The 24,522-nt window shown below is 41.4% G+C and overlaps 1 protein-coding gene and 1 long non-coding RNA gene across 11 annotated transcripts in view; one reads left to right on the top strand and one right to left on the bottom strand.

The window, feature by feature from the left end:
* The window catches only part of Cacna2d3 (calcium voltage-gated channel auxiliary subunit alpha2delta 3), an 873,532-nt gene extending 861,997 nt beyond the window's left edge, over positions 1-11,535 (top strand). For all 5 annotated transcript variants that reach the window (XM_078038406.1, XM_078038403.1, XM_078038405.1 and 2 more), the window contains 3 exons: positions 8,955-9,070; positions 9,564-9,643; positions 11,118-11,535. In XM_078038406.1, coding sequence (XP_077894532.1) covers positions 8,955-9,070; positions 9,564-9,643; positions 11,118-11,207 — 286 coding nt within the window. In that variant the 3' untranslated portion in view covers positions 11,208-11,535. The remainder of the gene's footprint in view (positions 1-8,954; positions 9,071-9,563; positions 9,644-11,117) is intronic.
* LOC144375068 (uncharacterized) overlaps positions 1-24,522 on the bottom strand; it is a 77,919-nt gene that overhangs the window by 10,752 nt on the left and 42,645 nt on the right. For 2 of the 6 annotated variants that reach the window (XR_013434459.1, XR_013434462.1), the window contains exons 2-4: positions 8,932-9,164; positions 7,789-7,914; positions 3,515-3,890 (exon numbers count right to left, since the gene is read on the bottom strand). This is a non-coding gene — a long non-coding RNA (uncharacterized LOC144375068). The remainder of the gene's footprint in view (positions 1-3,514; positions 3,891-7,788; positions 7,915-8,931; positions 9,165-24,522) is intronic. The other 4 variants (XR_013434460.1, XR_013434464.1, XR_013434463.1 and 1 more) reach the window with 2 other exon arrangements.

Genomic DNA, 24,522 nt, shown 5'->3' with positions numbered 1-24,522 from the left:
ATTGAACCATCCTTGCATCCCAGGGATGAATCCTACTTGATCATGGTGCACAATTTTTTTGATGTGCCTTTGTATCTGATTCGCCAGAATTTTATTGAGGATTTTTGCATCTAGGTTCATCAGCGATATTGGTCTGTAGTTTTCTTTCTTTGAGGTGTCTTTGTCTGGTTTCAGAATCAGGGTGATGTTGGCCTCATAGAATGAATTTGGAAGAGCTCCCTCTTTTTCTATTTCCTGAAATAACTTGAAAAGTATTGGTATTAATTCTTCTTTAAAGGTTTTGTAAAACTCCGCTGTATACCCATCCGGTCCTGGGCTTTTCTTGGTTGGTAGTCTTTTGATTACTTCTTCAATTTCATCCATTGATATTGGTCTGTTCAAATTGTGTGTATCCTCCTGACTTGGTCTGGGCAAATCGTATGACTTAAGAAATTAATCGATGTCTTCACTATCTTCTATTTTATTGGAATATAGGTTTTCAAAATAATTTCTAATTGTCTTCTGTAGCATCTGTTGTGATATTGCCTTTTTCATCCTGTATGCTAGTAATTTAAGTTCTCTCTCTTCGTTATCATGGCTAAAGGTCTATCGATCTTATTTATTTTTTCGAAGAACCAACTTTTAGTTAATTTTTTCAATAGTTTCTTTTGTTTCAATTTCATTGATTTCCGCTCTGATTTTAATTATTTCTTGCCTTCTGCTACATTTGCTGTTGTTTTGCTCTTCCTTTTCTAGGGCTTTGAGATGAAGTGTGAGCTCATTTATTTGTTGGTTTTTCCCTTTTTTTTTTTTTTTTTTTGAGGAATGACCTCCAGGCGATGAATTTCCCTCTTAAAACTGCTTTCATTGTGTCCCATAGATTCCGATATGTTGTGTCTGTATTTTCATTTATCTCTAAGAATTTTTTGATTTCCTCCTTTATGTCTTCTGTAACCCATTGATCATTCAGTAATATATTGTTCATTTTCCATGTGATGTAGGATTTTTCCTTCCTTCTTTTATCATTGATTTCCAGTTTCATTCCATTATGATCAGATAAAATGCATGGTATTATCTCCACCCCTTTATATTTACTGAGGGTTGCCCTGTGGCATAATATATGGTCTATTTTTGAGAAGGATCCATGTGCTGCTGAGAAAAAAGTATATCCATTTGATGATGGTTGATATATTCTATATATGTCAGCTAAGTCTAGGTTATTGATTGTGGTATTGAGTTCTATAGTTTCTTTATTCAACTTTTGTTTGGAGGATCTGACCAATGGTGAGAGAAGTGTGTTGAAGTCACCCATAATTATTGTGTTGTGGTCTATTTGATTCTTGAACTTGACAAGAATTTGTTTTATGAATGTCGCAGCACCATTATTTGGTGCATAAATATTGATAATTGTTATGTCTTGTTGGTGAATGGTTCCTTTTAACAGTATATAATGTCCTTCTTTATCCCTTTTGATTAACTTAGTCTTGAAGTCAATTTTATTCGATATGAGGATGGACACCCCTGCTTGCTTACGAGGACCGTGTGCGTGGTATTTTTTCCCATCCTTTCACCTTCAGCCTGTGTATGTCTTTTCCAATCAGATGTGTCTCCTGGAGGCAGCATATTGTTGGATTTGTTTTTTAAATCCATGATACCAGCCTATGTCGCTTTACTGGAGAGTTTAAGCCATTAACATTCAGAGTTACTATTGATATATGGTTTGTACTTCCAGCCATGTTTGATTATGTATCCTTTTTTAAAAAAATTTATTTTTTCTCCATGATTATCTTTCCCCTCATCCTCTGTCGTTACCAAGGCACTTCCCACTGATGGTTTTGGTTATTGTTTTTCATTTCTTCCTCATGTAGTGTTTGCTCAAGATGCTTTGCAATGCTGGTTTTCTGGCTGCAAATTCTTTTAACTTTTGTTTATCATGAAAGATTTTTATTTCGTTGTCATACCTGAAGCTTAATTTTGCTGGATACAGAATTCTTCGTTGACATCCATTGTCTTTCAGTGTTTGAAATACATTGTTCCATGACCTTCTTGCTTTCAGTGTCTGTGATGAAAAATCCATTGTTAACCTTGTTGGTTTACCCCTGAATGTAATCTGCCTCCTTTCTCTTGTAGCTTTTAATATTTTCTCTTTGTTCTATATATTGGATGTCTTTATAACAATGTGTCTTGGCGTTGGTCTACTGCGATTTTGTGTGCTCGGTTTCCTGTATGCATCTTCAATTTGTATATCTGTTTCCTTCTTTATTTCTGGAAAGTTTTCTGTAATTATTTCATTCAGCAGGTTACTCATTCCCTGTACCTTCTTCTATCCTGATGACTCGTAAGTTTGTTTTTTTTATGCTATCCCATAACTCTTGGATGTTTTTCTCATGATTTTTCACCAGCCTTTCTGAGTTGGCTAGACTCTTTTCAAGATATATTTTGTCTTCATTATCTGACATTCTGGCTTCTACTTGCTCCACTCTGTTAGTGATACTCTCAATTGAGTTTTTAATTTGGTTTATCATTTCTAGAATTATTGTTTGATTATTTTTTATAATCTCTCTCCTGATAAAGATGCTTAACTTCTTCTTTTATCTGTTTATGTAATTCATTCTCAATGTGTTGTTTCGCTGCTTGAATTTGCTGTCTCGTATCCTCTTTAAGGTTCCATTCCATCTGTCTAAGGTGTTCCTTGAGTTCTTTATATGACCATTTTTCTGATGACTCTAGGTCCTCCTGAATATTTAGGCTGTCCTGCATTGTTTGTACTCCTTTTCTTCCTTGCTTTTTCAAGCTGCTCATGTTACTTCTTGTTCTGTTTGACTGCTGAGTTACTGTTTACTCCTATAAATTTATTTGATGCTTTGGAGGAAAGGTATTGGATGGAAAGAAGTCACTAAAGAGAATGAGAGTAAGCAGGTAGAATTCAAGGAAGGGGGAAAAAGAAATGAAAAGACGAAAGAAGAAAAAAATAGGAAATAAACTCTAAGACTGCATTTTTTTTTAACTTCTCTTCCAGTAAGTGGCGCTGTGCCCACCAGGCAAAGTTTCTCCTGTCAATACGCTGAAACCAATCACTGTGCAGCAGCTCCTCCTCCCAGACTGGGCAAGTCTCCAATCCTGACTGCTTAGGGCCTCCTTTTGTGTCTAGTCACTTCCCCACTTTTCCTCTAGCCAGGCCCCTCTCATGGGTGCCGTTCACCACAGTACTGGCTACATGCCACGTCTGCTGCTCCCGGGAGCCCTGTTGTCATGAACGACTGGGCACACTCTCCCTGTGTGCCATTCCCTCAGACCCTAAGTTTGTAGAGATTGGGACTGAGAATCCTCAGCGAATTTTACTTGCCCTTCGGTAGCCACGCCCCCTGGTAGCTGGTGCAAGAGACCTCAGGTGTCAGCACTGGTGGGAGTAGTAGCTGGGAGTTCCGCGCCACGTCTGATTCCCTAGGTCTGGCTATTGCGCTCACGGGAGAGCTGGGAGGGGCCCTTAAGGTTTCCCTGATGTGTGGAGAAGGAAGGCTAGGAAATTACACACCTGTAGCCTCAGGTTTCAATGAAGTTATCTCCTCAGCCGCAGTCTGGTGACGTCAGTTCTCTGCCATGGTGGTAACTCTTGCAAATGGCGACAGTTCGTTACCCTTTGCCAGGTGACCAATGCAACGGGTGGGTCCTTACTGTCTCTCCCAAGCCCCGTTTCAAACCTGTGGCCACTACCTATGAAGGCTCGGTTGGCATTTACCTCCGTAGGATCAGATGGGCTGACCAGTTGTTTCAGCAGGATGGATTAGTGCTGAGTCACAGCTGTTTGTCTGCGGGAAGCAGGCGAATGGGAGCTTGAATTCAGCCAATCAGGGCTCAGTGTGTGTTCTGAGAGGTCCAGACTGTTTGCCCCAGATCCACGTCAGTATTGCCTAGTGATCATGAGCAAACAGAATTTAGATTGTTTACGACTCCCTATGCCCGCACAGCTGAAGAGGTCAGAGACTTGATCTCTCTGCGCCAGACGCCATGTTAGAGTAATGTGTTTATTTTTTTTAATGTAGGTATTTAAACTTTCCTCTCAGAACTGTCTTGGTAGTGTGATACAACATTCCAAAATCACTGGGACACTATTTCTCCTCATTTGAAAGAGAATTGTTCAATTTCCATGTATTAAAGGATTTTATATTTCTTATTGATTTCATTAGAAATTGGTTTTTGTCGATTCATCTACATTTTGCAACCATATATTTATTTTTAATTAAATTTTCCATCTTGTGACCAAAATAATACTATAAAGCAAATGGACCTATCATTGGTTAGAGGGATGTGTGGGGTTTTATCTGGGACTTAATGTCAAGAAGTGATTTGTTTATGTAATTAGTAAATATTCCCCAAATGTAAGTAATGACCTTTGTCTTTTCCGTTAATTTTTGCTTCAAATCTGCTTTGTCTGATCTGGTTTCTGTTTGCATCTTACAAGCAAAGACATCTAAATCTCTTGCAGACAGCCTATGGTTGAGAGTCTTGTTTTTTAATCCATTCTGCCAATGTACATATTTTAAATGGAGATTTGATGACCAGTTACATTGGTATTATTGAGAGATCCATGAGCTGCCAGCCCCAAAGGAAAGCACTTTATACTTTCTTCCATCTCCCCAACCTGAATGCCCCAGGGTAGAATTCTATCTGCACCTATTAATCATGCTCATCCTAGAACACTCTAGGTCCTAAGGCAGCACTTCCTGGGAAAGTCTAATGCTTGTTATGAACTCCCAGCCTCTTTCAGCAGAATTTCAGTGAATTCCCCATTACCCACCTTGCTGAGAAAATGGACTTCTGCTGAGCCATGGAATAATTAGAAAACATACCCTTCTTTTAATCTGCCATCTTTCCTTCTCTCCTGCTTTGATGACGTCTATGTGTATGTCACTCTAGTTTGCAGAAGTTCAGGAAAGTAGTTGTAAAAAGTGGCACTGGACATAGGCTTCCAAAGGAACACAGAATTGAGCCCTGATGGTACTGGGCTTATGGTGATAGCTGCAAAAATCTCAGTGGTATAGAAAAGACTGTCCCTAGCTCCCTCAGAGCAAGCATAAGCGACACCAGTAACTGGATTCAAGATTTTGGAACACAAATAGGACCTCTCCTAGATCTTCTGGGGATGATTGTCATTGCTTCTGAGGACTGTTGGCCACTTGTGTGGAACAGAGACCGAGATGTTCTATAGGTCTTCTGGGATGTATGCTGGTAACATTTGGGTTTGTGACCCTGGTGCTATAGGGCATTGGTGATAATGTCCCTAGGTCTCACAGGGCATGATGTGGTGGTGATGAGGCTTAAGTAGTTCTGGTGTTGGAAAGGAGATCCCCTGAAGGTGAATCTGGGATTTAGCAACAGTAGCTGTACTTGAAAGTTTGTGGGCTAGAGAGCAGAACTTAGCCCTCGTGGGTATCACTTCTGTGGCTTTGGCAGGGCACCTGCTGGTCTTGAGGTTGCAGAGAGGGCCATTTTCAGTCAAGCACAAGCTTCTACCCAAAGTGAGTACTATATTTGGAGCTTAGGTCTTATGGGGTGGTACTGAGGCTTATGACTTTTATATCTGTGATCCAGGATCACTTTTGAACCACTCAGCTCCCAAAATTGCACTGAAACTACTATAGAACCATGGCCTGCTGATGTGAAACTGTCAGTAACCCTGACCATATTTATCCTTGTGCTTGCAAGATCAATTCCCTGGACATGGCTATGAGTTGTTTTCCTACTGTCTGTCCTTTAGGATTCCTGTCACTTCTGTTTGATAATCTCAGCCCCCCCCAAAAGGTTTATGGAGGACCTAAAGCACAAAAAGTAATAGAATATGCAGATTTTGGTTTTGTTGTGAAGGCAGTTGAGTAGCCTCTCACCATTTGCTACAAAGAACATATCAGTGCTTCAGGAAAACTCTACCACTTAAATACAGGGAATTATACTTTAGCCTTTGCATCATCATACCTTTTGGCATCCTCTAGAAAGACCTATAAATAATTTTTGTCAACCTGACCATGCATAAAATCTTCCACAGTTCCAGTCCTTCTCAAAACCCTTTTACAACTTTCTCACCATGTTCAAACCCTTTGTGTTATTTCCCCTCTTTTGAAACCACACCCATTTACCTTTTTCCCTGAGAAGATTCTATATTTTTTCAGTCATTTCCTTTGTTTTAGTGTTGGTTATCAGTTCTTAGCTCCTGCGTAGATGATGACTAAAACAATTTTTAAGCTAGCTAACCATTTTTATAGAGCTCTTGCTTAACAGGTCCCCTTGTTATAAAGTTAAAGCCATGAGTAGTTTGTTGATCAGAAGACACAGCTGCCTTTTATTACATCTACACTATTAAGTAAGTTGTAACTGCTTAAGATTTTGTCAAGTCATCTAAACCTTAAAAAGTATTGGGGTTCATCTTATTTAATTTGCAAGTACTACATGTGTTTTTAAGTCATAACACCCAACACATTAAAATGTGCTCAGAAAATAAAGATTTTATAATTTCATCACTTTCCAAAAGATTTTTTTCCCTTTATTGATCCAATTATCTCCTCCATCAACCAAGGAGTAGGAGGTTATCATACACTACAGGGACTGAAAAGAGTGGCCAGATGTCTGCCTGCATTAGTAAGGAGAAAAGATCTCCTGTGACTCCTCAGAGCATGCTATGGAAGGTTCAAGGAGCTCTGGGGTGGCAGGAGAGTGCAAGAGATCTTTATCAGGCAAAACAGGTTTCATACAAATTGTTTGGTTTAAAGCCTTTTTTTCCTAATTAAAATGGATTTGGGGCCTCTAAATTTAGATGTTTGCATCTTAGCTGGGACAGGCTGATAGCATTTAAGAATTATTCTCAAGTTAGAGCAAAACTAGAGAGAGATTCACAAGAAGAGTTCATGATAGCATCTTTTGGCCTTAAGTACCTTAAAAAGAGTATAGGAGAAATCCTTGCCAAGCAAGAGTGGGGCAGCTCACCTTGAGTTTAAAATGAATTCTGCCAGTGATGTCTCTAGGACTCATTTTACTTCCAAGAAAATCTTTTTTCCTTCTTATGGACTTATAGCTGAAAGTTTCCAAATTGTAGAAAAAGTGACCTAATTGACTGTCCTTGGAGATAGATTGAGCATTTCCCATTGTCCTACTTAGTTCATTGCAGCTAGAACCAGATTTTGAAACCTTTTCTCTCTAGCAGGCTGGAAAACCAAGTATACTCCGTTGAGGGAAATGTAAATACAACTCATCCTTAAACTTTCCTATTTTTCGAAATACTTGCAAGTTGAGATGTCATAATTATCACAGAGGCTTCTCCCCAAAATTGCAACCGTCTATGCTGACTGATGGGATTTGTGTTTTGGATCTAACCTGATCCTGTGCTTCTATTGGATAGCTTCCTCAGTTTCTACCCCAAGCTCAATTCTTCTCGGGTTTATCTTACATGATTATGGAACATGCAGGAGCCCAAAACACTGGGTAATTACCCCGATGTGTGTCTTCCTATATGAGCCAATAAAGATCCTTCTGACCCAGGAACAAAGTTTGGACTTACCACATCCTGGGGGATGCCCCTGACATCTCTATAAGATATTTGTTTGCAGCCTGGGGGGAATAAATATCTCTCCTCTGAGGCATCTTTATCATTTAGTGCTTGTAGAATTTCTGTATTGGGCAAGGTTGCACTGACAAAGGCAGGAGTACCAGCAAACCCAAGTTCTAATAAGTGTTCTGCAACACTGAGAGGGTATTAAAATACAGCAACCAGCTCAAAGGACTGTTGACCAAAAGAAAAAAGTTTCATGAAAAACTCACCAACATCCACTCAAGGAAGCATCATGGTGGGAGAGGAGGGCCGGTGCTATACCTGCCACTGAGCAGAGCAGCTCCTTCGGTGAAAGTGGATCATCTCTGGGGCCCCACATTGCGCACCAAAACTGTCTACATAAAACAATGACTATGCTTTTAAAAGAAATTAGAAAATAGTGATTGATATTTGACTCAGAAAACTATGTCCTTGGAAGGAGGATTCAAATTAACCTGAATGATGTCTATCATGGAAGAGGTTACAAAAACATTGATAGGCATATATCAAGTAGGTGGGCTACCGTAAAGCAGGGACATCTTCCTATAGACAGGTTTCAGATGTCAACATTCTTAACTTTAGCAGACCAAGCTTTCTCCAACCATAATCTTAGTGTCACACTCTGAGTAGTTTCCCTACGAGTCTCATTAGGTCAGATACAAAAGTTAAGGGGCCTCCAATGGCCCAAGATGATTTTTTGGTTCTCAACCTATAACATTCCACAACTGTGATATGCTAGTCAGCTTGGGACAAGCAGTCTGCAGGATCTTTAATATAGATATGGCTTCTTTAAGACCTTCAGGTTACAAGATGGTAACAGCATCAAGTTTACTTTGACCTTCTAAATCCGTCAGTACAACCAGAGCTGGTGTACAATCTTTGTTCTATCAAGAATTTGGGAGCTGAAGTGGATGGAACTTCCATAATGCCTAGCATAGATTTCATTAAAACCATCTTCTCTCTCTTCTGGGCACATGTTAAGGAAGTTCCTTACATCTTTTGCTAGCTGTAGGCTAGTTTTAGTCTTTGAGCAAGAAGAAAACTGTACCTCAAGAGGACATCAAATGCAACCTGGGATAACCAGGATGTGGAAGCAGGAAATTCTAACCTTCTAAACCTTACAAACTGAGGTGACCTAAAGAACTGTATTGTGTACATATAAAATCCCACTCTCTCCAAAGTGAGTTGTATTACCCGCATGAAGTTATTATTGTATCAGTAAAGCTTGGTAATTGTAAGTAAAAAGCCTCAGAGAATGTGGCATTTTGACTCATAAAGCAGTTTCTGAATCTTGTTTTATGGAATAATATTAGTTGGTGCCCCTGGAAGAAAAGGTTTTCTCTTAGTTCCTCAACTGAGGGATGGTACATTACCTTTCATTGTCTTGTCCCAACAGATCATTTGTCATCCAGCAAATCCCAAGCAGCAATCTGTTCATGGTGGTGGTAGACAGCAGCTGCCTGTGTGAGTCTGTGGCCCCCATTACCATGGCGCCCATTGAAATCAGGTATATCCTTTTATGTATGGGTCCAGCCACTACTGCTGAAACTGGTAAGAGGGATCAACCGTAGTTGAGTCGGGTTTTTCATTGCTGTGACCAAAAGATCTGCAAGAACAATGCAGAGGAAGACAAGTTATTTTGGCTCATGGTTTCAGAGTTCAGGCAGCCAACTGGGCCCAAGGGGCAGCAGCAGGGCTGTCCTCAAAGTCTAAAGGCAAGACTTGATGACCTACTTCCTACCACCCAGTTTGAGAATTATAATCCAATGGGTGAATTAATCATTTCTCCTCTGAACACACTTGCATTGTCTCCCATGAGCTTTTGTTGATATATCCCGTCTAAATGTAGTAAAGACACGTCAGGGAGAAGTATCAGGAAGGTTAGTTACTTCCAACTGTTGGAGAGAGGGAAGTGGTTAACGGTGTCTAATGCCAAGTTTGGACCTCTGAAATTCAGTAGGAGAGAGGTCAGTCTTGGAAACCTGCCTTAACTACAGTCAACATAATGAATCCCTGAAGTGTGAACGGCTAAAGGCTCAGAAGATTAGAAGGCGTCCGGAATCTTGCCATGGCTTCCACCCCGAGGTAAGTCTGAGAATTGTTCCTGTTTTCTTTTGACCGTTTTGAGATTCTTATTGTGACTGAGGGCAAAGAACTATACAGCTGAACATTTTACTTGAGGAAAAAAAAACTCTTTCAGAAAACTAAAAAAGGCTATTGGCCCCTTATGTTCATTCAGATTTTTAAAAACTTTACTATCTGATCTATTACACATGTATTTATTTTAAATTGATGTCCCCTGTATAGTGTTAGCCTTTTAATGCTCCAGCCACCTGAAGTCACTCTACTTATACCCAAGGGACTGGAAAAATAAGTTTACCTTTTCAGGATTAAGGTTATCACAGATACAAGTAAAAGTATCTCCTGCAATGCTGTAGGCAAAAAAAAAAAAGTTTAACCTAGAAAATTGACACCTACTCCTCCCCTGAGGAAAATTACTATATAGGAAGTATATCTACTCTTCAAAATGCCACCGTAGCCAATTCCACATTCGCTTCACCTTTAAATAGCAAATAACTTGGAATTTCACCAAGTTCTTATTGTATTAAGAATGCTTGCTTCTGTATTCAAAGGATAATTTAACAGCAGTATGCTAAATAGGCACAATCTCAAAAGCCATATATAAAAAATGCACATACAGACAATAGTCCAAGATCCATGAAACTTCTTCACTTAAAACCAGGAACTATATATACTTAGACAATCAAGTCATTAGAGTAAAAACTACTGCAGTTAATAAGATGATTTGCTTGGGTAATTGGATATAAGATAAACATACAAAAATCGGTAGTTTTACGTTTCTAGAATAGTGAAATGAGGTCAGTGGAACAGAATAAAAAATTTACTACAAAGGTTCAATTCAAAGAGAATGTAGATTAGTCTTACATGGTAAAATAATAGCCTCTCTAGGGATTAGAGAGGCCTCCAAGACCCGAATGGTATGGAAGAAAACAGATCCATTTAACTACACAAAACTTGTAACTCATCTATGAGAAAACTTAGTCAATAGCTAATTTGTAGAACTTGAAACAACATCAATAATAAAGAGCTCTTTTAAATTGATAACTTAAGCAACCATGAATAAAAATAAACCAAAGACTAATAGGAAATGACAAGCCATCCGGGGCAAAGACCACTGACTGATAAGGACCTCCATTGAGCACTCTTTGCAGCAGAAAAGAACACAAAATGAATGCCCATCATCAATAAGGAAAGAACTCGAATCCTGGTGCAATTTACATCAGTTAATACATTTCTAGAAAAAAGTAACTGAAATTATTTCACTTTGGTAAAATAGGGTCTGTCCTTCCCCACAACTCCTATGGCTGAGTGTCTGAAATAATCAGACCCCTTCAAAAGTGATCATTTCCTTACATTCTTGAAGAGTAATGAACATATTCTCAGTGAGGATCAGATTCTTCTGACTTGATGAAATTTCAATGAATCCAGGTCCCGGAATCCATTTCTTGGTCTAACCAACCCCCTCTTTTCCCCATAGGAGAATGCAAGGGAGTGTGGGGGTGCACCGAGTCTCCAGGCCCAGACAGCCCTCCTGTTCCCTCTGCTTTCGATACACTTCTTGAGGTGACACTGACTGAGATGTTCTCTTGGCATGCTAAAATCATGGATAAACTGTGAACCCAAATATGGTGCGACATAGGAGACATAAAATATAGTCCAACCATCAGCATCTCATGATTTTAAACTGTGCGTGATATAAACTCAAAGATATGTTGACAAAAAAAAAAATTCTTTTTACTTTGCCAGTCATGCCAATGTGAGTTTGCCCCACAATAATCATCCTTCCTCAGAAACGGGACTGCAAGTGGTAGGCAGGCACTGTCCCTTCTGCTTGAAACCCATTGAAACCAATTTAAAACTGTGTACTTTTTAAATAAAGTATATTAAAATCATAATCTCCTTGTTTGGATTTTATTGCTGAGACTACAGAATTTAAAAAATGCATGGGGAAAAGTCACCCATTCCAGAAACCAGTAAAAAAAAAAAATGGTTGTTAGTAGAGGAGAGTGTTCTACAGCAGATAGATTCTAGACAATTATTAAATATTTGCCTAGATAGTCCACTCGGTTTTAAAAATATTTATACAAGTAAATCAAAATATCTGTATGGGGAGAGTTTATTACATGGAATCCTGGAACTTCAATAGAAATCATAATTTGGACGAAAACACAAGCATGCATGATATTCAAGTGCAGAACTATTTAAAAGAGTAGAAATAAAGCAGTCATAAATCCTAGGAATTTATTCTGAAAGACTTGAAGGAGGATGAGAAGAAAGACTTCCAGGCGTATTGCTGGAGCATTTGGCTTCCCCCATAAATAAGAGATGAAATTAGATCTCAAAAATTACAAAATGTGAAACTCCCCAGACCTGTAAACATTCCAAAAAGGCCAGATCCTGAACCAAATACAGATTCCATGGGCTCGTGGTTACCAAATAAAATGGAATCATTTCCAGGCTTTGGTGGAGAAGGCCTCCCTTCCACAAGTCGCCTAGTGAATGGCACTGGAGCTCTAAAAAGGGGCAAATTATACTGTCCATGTTTCAGTAGTTGGGTAGTAGGACAATTTTTCTGAATTTCAGTATTTATAGGATCACAATACTACATGTTTCACCTTCTTTACTAAACCTCCAGTGCTGTTCTCCACATAAGCAACCTTTCACTGCTAAAGGGTCCGATTTTTAATAACCAGAAGGCATTACGTTTACACTGAGCAATGGTTATTTTTGTTTAGAATTATCACATGACCCATCATTTCTCCACTAGATTTTTTTTTTTTAAAGAACTGAAAATAAGTATATTCCATCAAATGGCCCATAATCAAATGCAAAATATACAATGTCCTTATCCCATTCTGGACAGTGGAATGGCATCCTTTGTATTGCATCATGATGGAGATCACAAGTGAGAGTCACACAGCAAGTATCTCATTACCTTCCCGTGAATGACGCACCAGGGACCTCATTCTCAGTACCAAGATGTCACCAGGCAACTGGCCATACTACGGAGCTCCAGGATAGTGAATCATTTTCTCCAACTTAACGGGGTCTAAGACTGTCTACCCACCTTTCAGCAAACCCTTAGCTTCCCACGCACTTTCCCCCTCAGCCTGCTGGTCTCACCAGCTTTGTCCTCCACACACCAAACCTGACCATCACTTCTCCCCATCCCCTCACTGTGGCCATCTATTTTCAAACCATTCACACTGAATCCAGCCCAGACGACATCCTCAGTGGTCACTCCCACTGTCAGTGACACCTCCCCAGCTCCACGCAGCAGCCATAGCAAGTTTTCTAAAACATCCAGTCATACCCTAGCACAAGACGAGCGGAACACACACAGGCCACCGCGGTGCTTCTCAAAGTCTTCTATTAGTCTATCTCAAGAACTTCCAAAAATCTTGAGTGTCTAGGGCCAGGACCCAGACATGTGCACATTTTTCAAGCCTCCTGGGTGACACTGTTGGGAAGCCCAGTGTGAGAACCAAGGGCCTGTGTGGGCTTTTGCTCCCTTCCCCATCCCGCTGCGTGCTGATCTGATCGGGGCTCCTTGCACCGCTCTTCTGTCCCTTGAAAATGCCTGTTGTGCACCCTAGGGCCTTTCTTCTTCCTACGCCCTCAGACTGAAAGGCCCCAGACTCTTCAAATGGCTACTCCTACTAGCCACTGTTGGACTCCACTCAGATATCCCTTCCTCAGGGGTAGCCTGGGAACAGCTCTTCTCCCACAGCTCCACTACTCTGGCTTGATTTTTCCCTTATCCCAGCATCTGGAATGATTTCATTTTCAGGTGGGACTACTCTCCTGCAACTCCATGACAGCAAGGACTTCTCTGACGCCTTTTGTGCCTTTATTGTCAGCTCCTAGAAGGGCACACAGAATACAAATAAAACCACCACCAAGGACAAACCTAGCAGGTGATCCTTGCTGAGTTGACTGCCTGGTTCTATAGGCAGTACCTTCCTTCCTCATTCAACCCCTGTGATCCTCCTCATAGACCCAGAGAGAAGATGTGAGCAGTATCTCCACGGCACAGATGCAGAGGGAAACTCCTATCCCCAAGGTCATATGGCTAGAAAGTGGCAGAGCTGGAATTTGAAGTCAGGCCATTTGCCACTCTTGCAAATCACATACTTCAGAGCACTACGAAAGCATGACTTGAATAAAGTGTGAAGCAATATGGCAAAAATTTTATAAAGTGTCGATTTTCTAAATGCTTTTGGGAAAATACAATATAATGAATGAACTGACTTGACCATGACCTACAAGGCCCTATACAACCTACTCTCTCCTCGTCCCTTCTCTGACTCTATCACATGCTCCTCCTTGCACCCAAGTTACATGAGCTTCCTACTCCTCAAATATTGTAGGTGGGTGCCCAGTGCAGGGCCTTTGCACCTGCCATTCTCTGCCTGGGCCAGTCTTCCTCCACACACCCATGTGCCTCACTTCCTTACCCACTTCCAGTCCTCTGTTCCCAAGCGGCTCCCTAAACCCTTTTTTACAAATGCAATTTCCACACGCCTTCACCCCCTGCCCTGATGGGTCTCGCTGCACAGCAATTATTTTGGAATTGTTTACTATTTCTCTCTCCTCAGTCAAATAGAAGCACAGAGAAGAGAAGGACTTTGGTTTAATCGCTCCTCTCTTTCCAGCTGTGAGAGGAGTCTTAGAGCAGACCCTCAATAAACATTGAAGTAGTAGGAAGAGCCGCACTGCCAGCCACCTTGGAGCAAATGCATCTAGCCTGTGGTGCACTGCAGGATCACCCCAGCTGCCGAGGGCAAAGGGACCTTCCATATTATACTGTCTTTGCTAGAATTTGAAGTAGATTTCCGTTGGCAATGTTAACATGATCGATACAACTACACCTAAAGGGATCCCATTAGACAGGCCTTTAACATGTATAGCTTATTGCTAATTAACAAACTATAACTATGATGTCATTTAGTATATCATATAGCACAATTAGATGCTAAAATCCACACGTTGTGACCTACAATCCGATCACTAACAACTTTAGAAGGCACCTATAGCTCATCATAGTGTACATTGCAGCAATTTTTCTCCCTAAAATGAAGAATACCTAATACATATCTATATACACATATTTACATAAAACTCATTTTACCTATAGTCTGAATCAAAGTTTACAAAAATATACAACTGTAGTATTTACTGAGGTTAGAATAGCAAGCGCACCATAAACAACATGATGTGATACCTTTATTTGTCCTAAATTTAAAGACTGCAAAGCTCCATGTGCTATATTTTCTTATCAGCATTGAATGGGAACATAGTAGAAGAACAACATAGTATGCTAAAATATAATAGTAACAAAACTCTATTTACTCTGTAAAGTAGTGGAGGGTGAGGAAATGTATCATTATTATTTAAATTATGAGCACAGCCCTGCAGACGATAATATGGCTCTTGTTATAGAAAACTATAGTTTAGGAATATATTAAAATTACGGGCAGAAGGGTACAGTTGTATTACCATCACTACTGGAGGTCATAATAATTTAACAGACCCTTGAGAGCCATCGGCAGTGTCTGCAATTTGGGAGCCTTGCGGAGATGCCTCTAATTGGCACAGATATGCTCTGTTGGCGGCATTTCCACCAGCATGACTTCATCACAGACATCCAGCACATAGCCAATAAAGTTCCTGCAGGGGGCTGTGCAGACCCCATTTCCTCTAACCCAGTAGTTACAAATTCTGGATGACTTTGCCCCACAGGAAACACTTGGCAGTGGCTGGTGACATTTTTGATTGTCACAGTTTCATGGGAGAGACGGTGCAACTGGCATGGAATGGGCAGAGGCCAGGTATGCTGCCGACATCTTACGACGCCTCAGATAGCTTCTCCTGCCACAAGAATGGATGAGCCCAAAGTTTCCATAATGACAAAATTGAGAAACCCTACTCTAATATTTTAGTAATCATTACAGATTTTGTCTCCTGAATTAATAGTAGATGCCACAAACCTTCGCCTCATAGCATCTTACTTGTAGTGGATGCTTTGTAGAGTTTGTAACCCCTGGGTTAAAGGAAAATGGTGCCTGCAAAGCCCCCATGTAGGAGTTTTGTAGACTTGCAATGACACTAGAGATCCCTTACCTAGTGTAAGTTGCTGAATTAAAATGGTCACAGTGGTGCACGCCTGTAATCCTAGTAGCTTAGGAGGCTGAGGCAGGAGGACCCAAAGTTCAAGACCAGCCTCAACAACTTAGCGAGGTCCTAAGCAACTTGGTGAGGCCCTGTTTCAAAATACAAGTAAAATGGGCTGGGGACGTGGCTCAGTAGTTAAGCACCCTGGGTTCAATCTCTGGTACAAAAACAAGAAAAAAAAAATGAAAGAAAGATGGTGAACTACAATTTCAATACAACAGCAGCCATACATTATACCCTAAAATACTCAGATGGCAGCCTAATTCATCTCATCAGGCCTCAGTCTTCCACTAACACCCAGGATTACTCTCCCACTGCCTGCTGTTTAATTCAGACCATGGCACTGATAAGAATCTGACATTTTCTTATTAACTATCAGAGTCCCCTCCTTACACTCTTACTGGTAGGACCCTGTCTGTATTTGCTGCCATACTACTAGTGCTTGGAATAGCTCTCCAATGTCAATGACACCCAGGAAGTGCTTACTGAATAACGAATGAATAAGACACCCCAAGATGCCATTGACTAAAGCCTCCTACTTGCAAGGGATGCTCAGAGCACTGTATATCATCATTTCATATTAATCTTGAGACCGCCTGTGATCCACCTATCTATCATTCCCATTTACCAGATGAGGAGCTTGAGGCTTGCTGACTGGGTTACCCAAAGGTACTATGCTGAGCATGAAACAGGACCTAACTCCACCTCTTTTCCCCTTGGCCGCTGCAATGTGTGGCTACAGTCCATAGTTCCGCAACACAGCAGACACCAGTCCATTCTGCTAAGCAGTAAGTCAAGATGACAATACTTTCTAGCTTAGGATGTTATAATTCAGCAGCACTCACACACATCAAAGGCTATATGCAACAGCAGATTACAGAGATACTTTTGTTAGCTATGATTAGACACAGCATGTTGTAATGTGGCCCAGTGCCGACATTTTTCCTACATTTAAAAGAGTTCTTAGCTTTCTCTGCCTTCTAGAGATGGCCCACAGTCTGCCTTGAATGTGCCTCTGCTTTCCTAAATAAATCTTTTTCTGTGTCTCTGAAAGACACAAACAGCAGTCCTGTCTTCTCATATACACGACAGGCAACGCTGGGTGGCTTACACTACAGGTCAGCCAACTTCCTATAAAGATCCAGAGTACCCAGATCAGACTTTGCAGACCTTATATCCTCTGTTAAAAGCTGATTCTGCTGTTGTCTCCCACAAGCAGTTGTGTTCCAATAACACTTTAAGGACAATGAAATCTGAACTTCACATATTTTCACATGTCAAAAAATATTCTCCTCCCTTCCCCCAAACATTTAAAAATATCAACACCACTCTTAGCCTACCAAGTGTGCAGGACAGGCAGCAGGCCAGATGGGACATGTGAACCCTAGTCTCAACTCCCTCATTTTGAATGTTGTTGCTGCCAATTTTTGAAGCTCTCATGTTATGACGAATTAGGAATATCCTAGCGACACTATACACACACTAGAATAGTGTCGGTGCTGTGGATATGGCAGCTTCTACAGTATAACTGTGGTTGCCCAATTTTTCCTTTAACAGCCTACAAACTAGTATCATTTCAAACTCTGTAAGTACCTTAGTATAACCTAATGTCCTTATATCCACATAACTACAGATATAAAGAACACAATTCATTTCAGCATGCTAGCCTTGAGTTGCAAGGCATGTAAACAGGCTGATACGATGCACTTCAGCACAGTATATCATCATTTCTTTCCCCTCAATTATATGTAATAAATTGAGGCATGCAATCACAGTGTTGCTGCCAGCACTGGCAAACGCAAAGCACAATTGCTCCTCTCAGCCTGTGCTATGCCACGCAGCCCTCCACTCTAATACCATGTGTCGTATCATTGCTATATGTCACCAAGTGAGGCCGTAAGAATCTTAACAAATCCACAAGATCTTACGCTAGACACCATATTTTAATTATCCTAGTTGCAAGTGGTTAATAAATTAGTCAAGAGCAAGAAGTATTTAAGGGGCAGCTCTCATCAGTGGTCTCAATAGTCCTCCTGTCCTAGTTATCAACGTCTTCATATTAGAAAGTGCACTATTCAGCGAGGCCAGCACAAATCTTCAGACTGGAGCCAACATCATGGGCTAGGGATGGGACATTGATTGATTGTCAGCTTTTTCACTGCTCTGATTAAAAGACACAGACCATAACAATTATAGGGGAGGAAAGGTTTATTTGGGGACTCACAGTTTCAGGGGTCTTAGTCTATGGATAGAGAACTTCGTTCCTCAGGACTTGAATTAAGGCAGGACACCATGGCAGAAGAGTGTGGCAGAGGAAAGTGACTCATGTGCTGATCAGAAAGCAGAGACAGATTCTACTCGCCAGATATAAAATATATACTCCCAAAACTTGTCCCCAATGACCCACCTCCTCCAGCCACAACCTACCTGCCTCTAGCCATCATTCAGTTAATCCCATCAGGAGTTTGATCTGCTGATTGGGTTAAGGTTCTCATAATCCAATCGTTCTCATCTAAGCTTCCTTGCATGGTCTCACATATGAGCTGTTGGGGGCACCTCACATCTAAACCATAACACTGGCTGAGGAAAGCACTTCACAGCAGTATCTTTACCTATTCCTCACAATAAGAGCAGGCAGGAGCCACGAGAAGGCACATGTCAATGACTGGTCCAAGATTCAGAGAGACTGTAGGACCCGGCCAAGTCACAGACAGTGATGGATGAAGCCAGCTGAATGGACCCCAGAGCCTGTGTTCTGTTCAATTTGCCACCATGTCAGATTTCACCATGTCACTTTCTTTCCATGCACATACTGTTATTAAGTCTCAGGGAAGAGGCATTTTACTCAGACGTACTGGATGCACTGTTCAGTCTAACTGCTGGCACCAGCCCTCCAACTCTGGCATTCTGTATGCTGGTTTCACAGAGCCTGGCGACGTTACTCACACACAGCCCGATACTCCAATGTCGTCCTCTCATCAAGTTGGGTAGCGGCAGTCTCATTACACCTCATGTGTTTTTTTCTAACATTCATGCTGCCCTCTCTACACACAGCCCTATTTTACTCCTTGATGAGAACAACACAGCCACTAAGCCTCCCACTGTTCCCATAGCAACAATAAAAGCGCTAATACGGAGCCCGCCAGTCTAGGTCACAGTCCATCCTATGCTTGAGAAACCACATCTGTGACTGGAGTGTCACTGAGACTTAAAGAATCATTGCTGTTCAAAAGCAATGTGAACTATGACTGTGGACTATGACTCTTTATTGTCATATATTTAATTTATTTATTTAGGCACAGAGGATTGAATCCAGGAGCGCTTATCCACCGAGCCACATACCCAGCCTTCCTTTTGTATTTTATTTAGAGACAGGGTCTTGCCGAGTTTCTTAGGGTCTTGCTAAGTTGCTGAGGCTGGCTTTGAACTTGCAATTCTCTTACCTCAGACCCTGAGCAGCTGGGATTACAGGCATGTGCCACTATGCCTGTCTTATGCTGTATATTATAGAGCAAGTAGTCACCATTCAAATATGTATTGTATTGACATGCCATAATGGTTTTTAGTTTAGTGTAGCAATTCTCTGACTTCATATATTAGAAAAGTCTCAATATTTGGAATTTATAAATTTACCTGTATCATATACTATACACCATCAATCATATTTTTTTACTATATATGGAGTGTGTGTGTGTGTATATACACACACACATATATATAAATATCATGCAAAAGGTTATATAGTTCATAATGACTACAATAATACATGAATAGCACAATGGGCTAAGATGGCAACATCATTTACATTATTAGAAGGAACATTGTAAAGCTCCACTAGAAAATATTTCCTCTAGTACCAAGGTAAACAGTAATATGTACTATGCTTTTTTTGATTGCTGTAATTTTAGAAACAATGATACCACAATAAATTGCTGTCTCCAAAATGAACAGCAACAATTATATTCAATGGAGCTATATAATTTTTTAGCATCATTTGGTTCCCAAACAATATACACTAAATATAACACAGAACTTTCCTTAATTTGTAGCAGTAATTGTAGCATTTCATTTCTCATTAGTATCATTTTAGTTTGGTATTGCTACTCTATAGTATGTTACATTTAATGTATTATTCTGACCCTACCAAAAGGAATATAATGAATATTATAGGATGCAAGGTTCTTTGAAAGCAGATTACATTGGTTTGAATCACAGCTTTAAGACTTACTCCTTGTATGATTTTGTCAAAGCCTAATGGTTTCAAGCCTGATTTTTCTCATCCATATGATGCAATTCATAATGGAACCCATTTCACAGGGATGCCAAGGTAGAAATAAGAAGGTATATCTGTTTTAATAGGTTTGGCCTCACTGTGACCAAAAGACCTGACAAGAACAATGTAGGGAAGAAAAAGTTTATTTGGATCATGGTTTCAGAGGTCTCAGTCCACAGGCAACTGACTTCATAGCTCTGTACCCAAGGTGAGACAGGACATCATGGAGGAGGAAAGCAGCTCAGGACAAGGCAGAGGGGGTGGGGGGAGAAAGTGGGAGAGAGAAAACTCCACTAACCAGTGATAACATGAAAACCCCAAGGACACACCTCCAGTGACCTCACTCCTCCAGCCTCATGCTATCTGCCTCCAGTTACCAAGAGTTAATCCATAGCTGTGGATCAATGCACTGAATTAAGTTAAGGCTCTCACCATTCCAGAAAATTCACACATGAGCTTTCAGGGACACTTCGTATCTAAATCATAATACCTTCTAAATCTCAGGTTGCAAAGGATGCCGTGTATGGTAAGCTCAATAATTATTGGCTGGCACCGTGTTCATTATTTTGGCGATCATTTTAATACCTTATTCTCGGTCTGGTAACAATGATACCTGTTATGACCAAGCTACTTATAAATACTAACACTATACAATATGCTACTACTAGTTACTTAAACCAATTTTGTAAAAGCCAAGATACTCTATCATCACATGATGCACTGACTTCCCCTACTCTCTTCTGTTTTAATGCAACCAAAGGTTCTATAAAGTTGGAGAACGAGTGACTTTCAACAAGTGTTCTTAACCCTCTTGGGGTAGAGCACCCCGTGAAGAGTTTCATGGAAGCTGTAGCTCTCCAGAAACACAAGACATATTTTTTTGCAACAGAACTTCAAGAACATCTGTACAACCTTCTAAGAAAACAACATTTCTCAGCCTCACCCCCAATCTACTGAATCACACTGCCCCAGGGCTGAGTGAGTCTCATTAGACTAAGAGTTTAGTGGGTAAGAGGTGACACAGCCACAATCAACCAGGGGAAGTCAAGGAAGAAGTAGGCGAGGTTTATAAAGTTCTCAGTTAATCCACAACACTGAGGGCAGAGGACAGACTGAGGTCCCCTTTTCGTTTTACACCCCCGTCAAGTTCTTTAATAAGACACTTATTTTCTTTTATCATAGGTACCCTTGATCTGGCATATGGTTTTAATTTTTCCACGTTTTCTTGAATGATGGAGAGATGAATCAAACTAATGCATATGTGCAAAGACTTTAGGTAAAACAATATTTCTGTAATAAAGGGAAATCGTACTTCCTAGATAGGTGGGCATTTCCTTAAGACCACATAATATCCATCACTTCTGTTGTCCACCAGGAGTCTCGCTCTACTTGTGAAATCAAAAGAGTTCTCCCAATGAATTCAGGATCCTGACATTACTTCATCTCACAGATAACAAAAAAAACAAAACTAAACAAAAACAAAAACAAAAAACATTGGGGCTCAAGGGGTTAAGCAACTGAGAAAGAAGCACAGCTAATGATCCAGAAGCCAAGCGGGCCCTTCGGGTCACCTCTAGTCTGTGTGGCACGAAGGGCCTCCTTGAAATCATATCTTGACAATACCTGACCACAGACAGCTAGGACAGGAAAGCACATATTCCAGCCATTGAAAAGCAAAGTAGGAAAATGCAAAAGTGAGAAGCAGGGAGGGAGAGAGAAGGAAAAGAAGATGGCTGAGGCACAACACTAGGCATACATAAGGCTGAGGTTGAATTGAGCGCAAAATGCATGAAGACGAAAACGGGCACAAGTTATCAGCCAACGAATCCGTAAACATTGAGCTAAAGAGATACTATCAGTTGTAAAGACTGCAGAGGGGAAGCTGCGATTCACCTTTTAGAACACCCGCAGCTTCAACTCTTAGAACACCACGTCCAAGCCGGGCACGGTGGCCCACGCCTGGAATCCCAGCAGCTCGGGAGGCTGAGGCAGGAGGATCCCAGGTTCAAACCCCACCTCAGCAACTTATTAAGACCCATCTCTAAATAAAATATAAAAAGGCCTGGGGATGCGACTCACTGGCTAAGTGCCCCTGCGTTCAATCCCCAGTACCAAAAGCACACCACTTGGAGTGGACTGAACGAAGTGTAGGTTCGGTCTTAGTTAGCACAATGAATAATATAGATCTCATTACCATATATCACAACTGCATTCTGAAAGTGTTCCCTGGGGGTGCCAACACATCATTTACACAATACAGCCACGGGCCTCCCTCTCCATATTTGGACACCTATCCTGTGAAGGGTGAGGAGAGAACTTGGCACGGACATTGAGGAGAACTTCTTCCTTCATCTTTGTGGCTGCCACCACAAATACCAAAGACTAGGTGGCTTCAACAATAGAAATTTATTTGCTCCCAGTTCTGGCTAAGAGCCCTGGGTTAGGGCCCAGCAGTATGGGTTCTGGGAAGGGCCTCCTCCAGGCTTGCAGAGGGCCATGCTCTCATTGCATCTTTATGTGCAGAGAGACGGCCATCTCCGATGTTTCTTCCTCTTGTCTCAGGACACCAGTTCTATCAGATCAGAGCACCAACGTTATGACCCTATTTGATTTTAATCTCCTCCTCAAAGGCCCTATCTCCAAGATTATCACACGGGGGCATAGGGATTCCACCTATGAATTCTGTGAGGAGGGAGACACAGACATTCAGCCCATGACACCTTTCATCACCAAGAGCTGTTCTTCATCTGAGGATTCTCCTTTATCTCTACACACTTAAGAAATCTTCCCAAACTCTGTTTGGAAAGGTCAGTCCCCTTGGACAATTTGTTTTCCCAATATGATCATGTCTGTGCATCTGTCAATTATATCAGAGTTACTTTGATGCTAATGTACTATCAATTCGATGATAAGCAAAATAATGTCAGTGATGATGAGGAGGAGGAGGGACAACACAATTGAGAGGTTAATACAGGCTAAAGACAAGTGCTAAGTCTATGCACCTGATTATTTCAGCCCTTTCCTAGAAGACACTACTGTTATCTCAATTGCACAAAGAATAAGACTTTTGCCTTCATTTTGTCCAATTATTTGCGATCCAAAGGCCAGACCTGGACAATATGATGTCAGGGTTCTTGATCCGAATGTCTGCATCTCATACCATACTTAACTCATCCCTCCATGCTGAGCAGATTAATTCCCATTTTGCAATGGAAAAAAACATAAATAACCCATTAATCCAACTGGCTTCTCACAGAATCAGCAATTAAAATGGCATCGAATCCTTCGAATGCCAAACAGTATTCCAGCGTCCTACTGCAAGGGTGAGCACATTCTGCGGCTTTCCTATTCAGAGGGTGCAAAATCCCAAGGCGCCTGTGACAATCACCTGGAGAGCTGGGAAGCCGCCATGATCTTCATAACAGAGTCACACTTCTCCTGGATAGGAGGCGATGCCTTTCCTACCGTGTAGGTGGGCTGGATTGACCCTTCCCTCCAGTCTTAGCTACAGAGGGGAAAGGAATTTCCTGGATCTGCTTGGACAAAATGGTTTGGGAGGATTTCCAAGTGTCCATTCACAGGGAAGAATGACAATCTGTAAGGATCAGGCCTCCCATGTGGCTTGCCCAACATGGGTACCAGCAATACAAAGAAGGGAAGCCACAGCTCTGCTTAAGTCTCTCTTGTGAGAGCCACTTGTCAACTAGGATCACACAGGGGCGATCTTCTGCTGTCCCTTGCTACTCTATTAAATCATGCACAAACTCCCTTCTTGCCCTTCATCATGCCCACACAAGTAAGCCTCAGCTTCTAGGTAGATGTGGATCTAGTTTACTCTCTGCCTTTCTCCAAACAGCTGAACAAAACACACAACCAGTTCACCAGTCCCATTTCAAAATTCATGACAACATCATGGCACTGCCCACGACGTGATGACCTCCCTATACCCCAGCTGGGCACTGGCTTTTCTGGTCTCTAAAATACCCCATGCAACCCCCCTGCTGGGTATTCTCTCTGCCTCTTCCTCAAAGAGTCCCTGTATTATCAAAAGCAGTCCTTCGAGGCCTGTCCACATCCCACCCTCTCTCACCTGCTCAAGGACTTTGCTCCCGAGTTTTCATCTCCCTCTCTTGAGGCCACAGTGCCTTCCTATCCTTGGGGTCATCCCCAGGCACACAGCCAGCCCCCACACTCCTAAAAGACCCTCTCCCTGCTCCTCCAATCAGGCCCTGTTTCTGTTCTTCTGCACAGTGAAACCTCTGTGATTACCGTTCGGGACTTCCCATCTCTGATCTCTGGTGACCTTCTTTCCTCATCCTGTGCCAGGGTGACTTCATTCTGCTCACCTGAGAGAGTTCTTCTTGGGGCACCAGGACCTCATGGCTTCAGTGGAGGTCCCGTGTCCTCTTGCCCAGTACCATCTTACTCATCCTCT

This window comes from Ictidomys tridecemlineatus, chromosome 2 (genome assembly GCF_052094955.1).
Source record: "Ictidomys tridecemlineatus isolate mIctTri1 chromosome 2, mIctTri1.hap1, whole genome shotgun sequence".
Classification (NCBI taxonomy): Eukaryota; Metazoa; Chordata; class Mammalia; order Rodentia; family Sciuridae; genus Ictidomys; species Ictidomys tridecemlineatus.
Note: the sequence above shows the minus strand (reverse complement) of the source record. Positions and strands in the feature narration are given on the sequence as shown.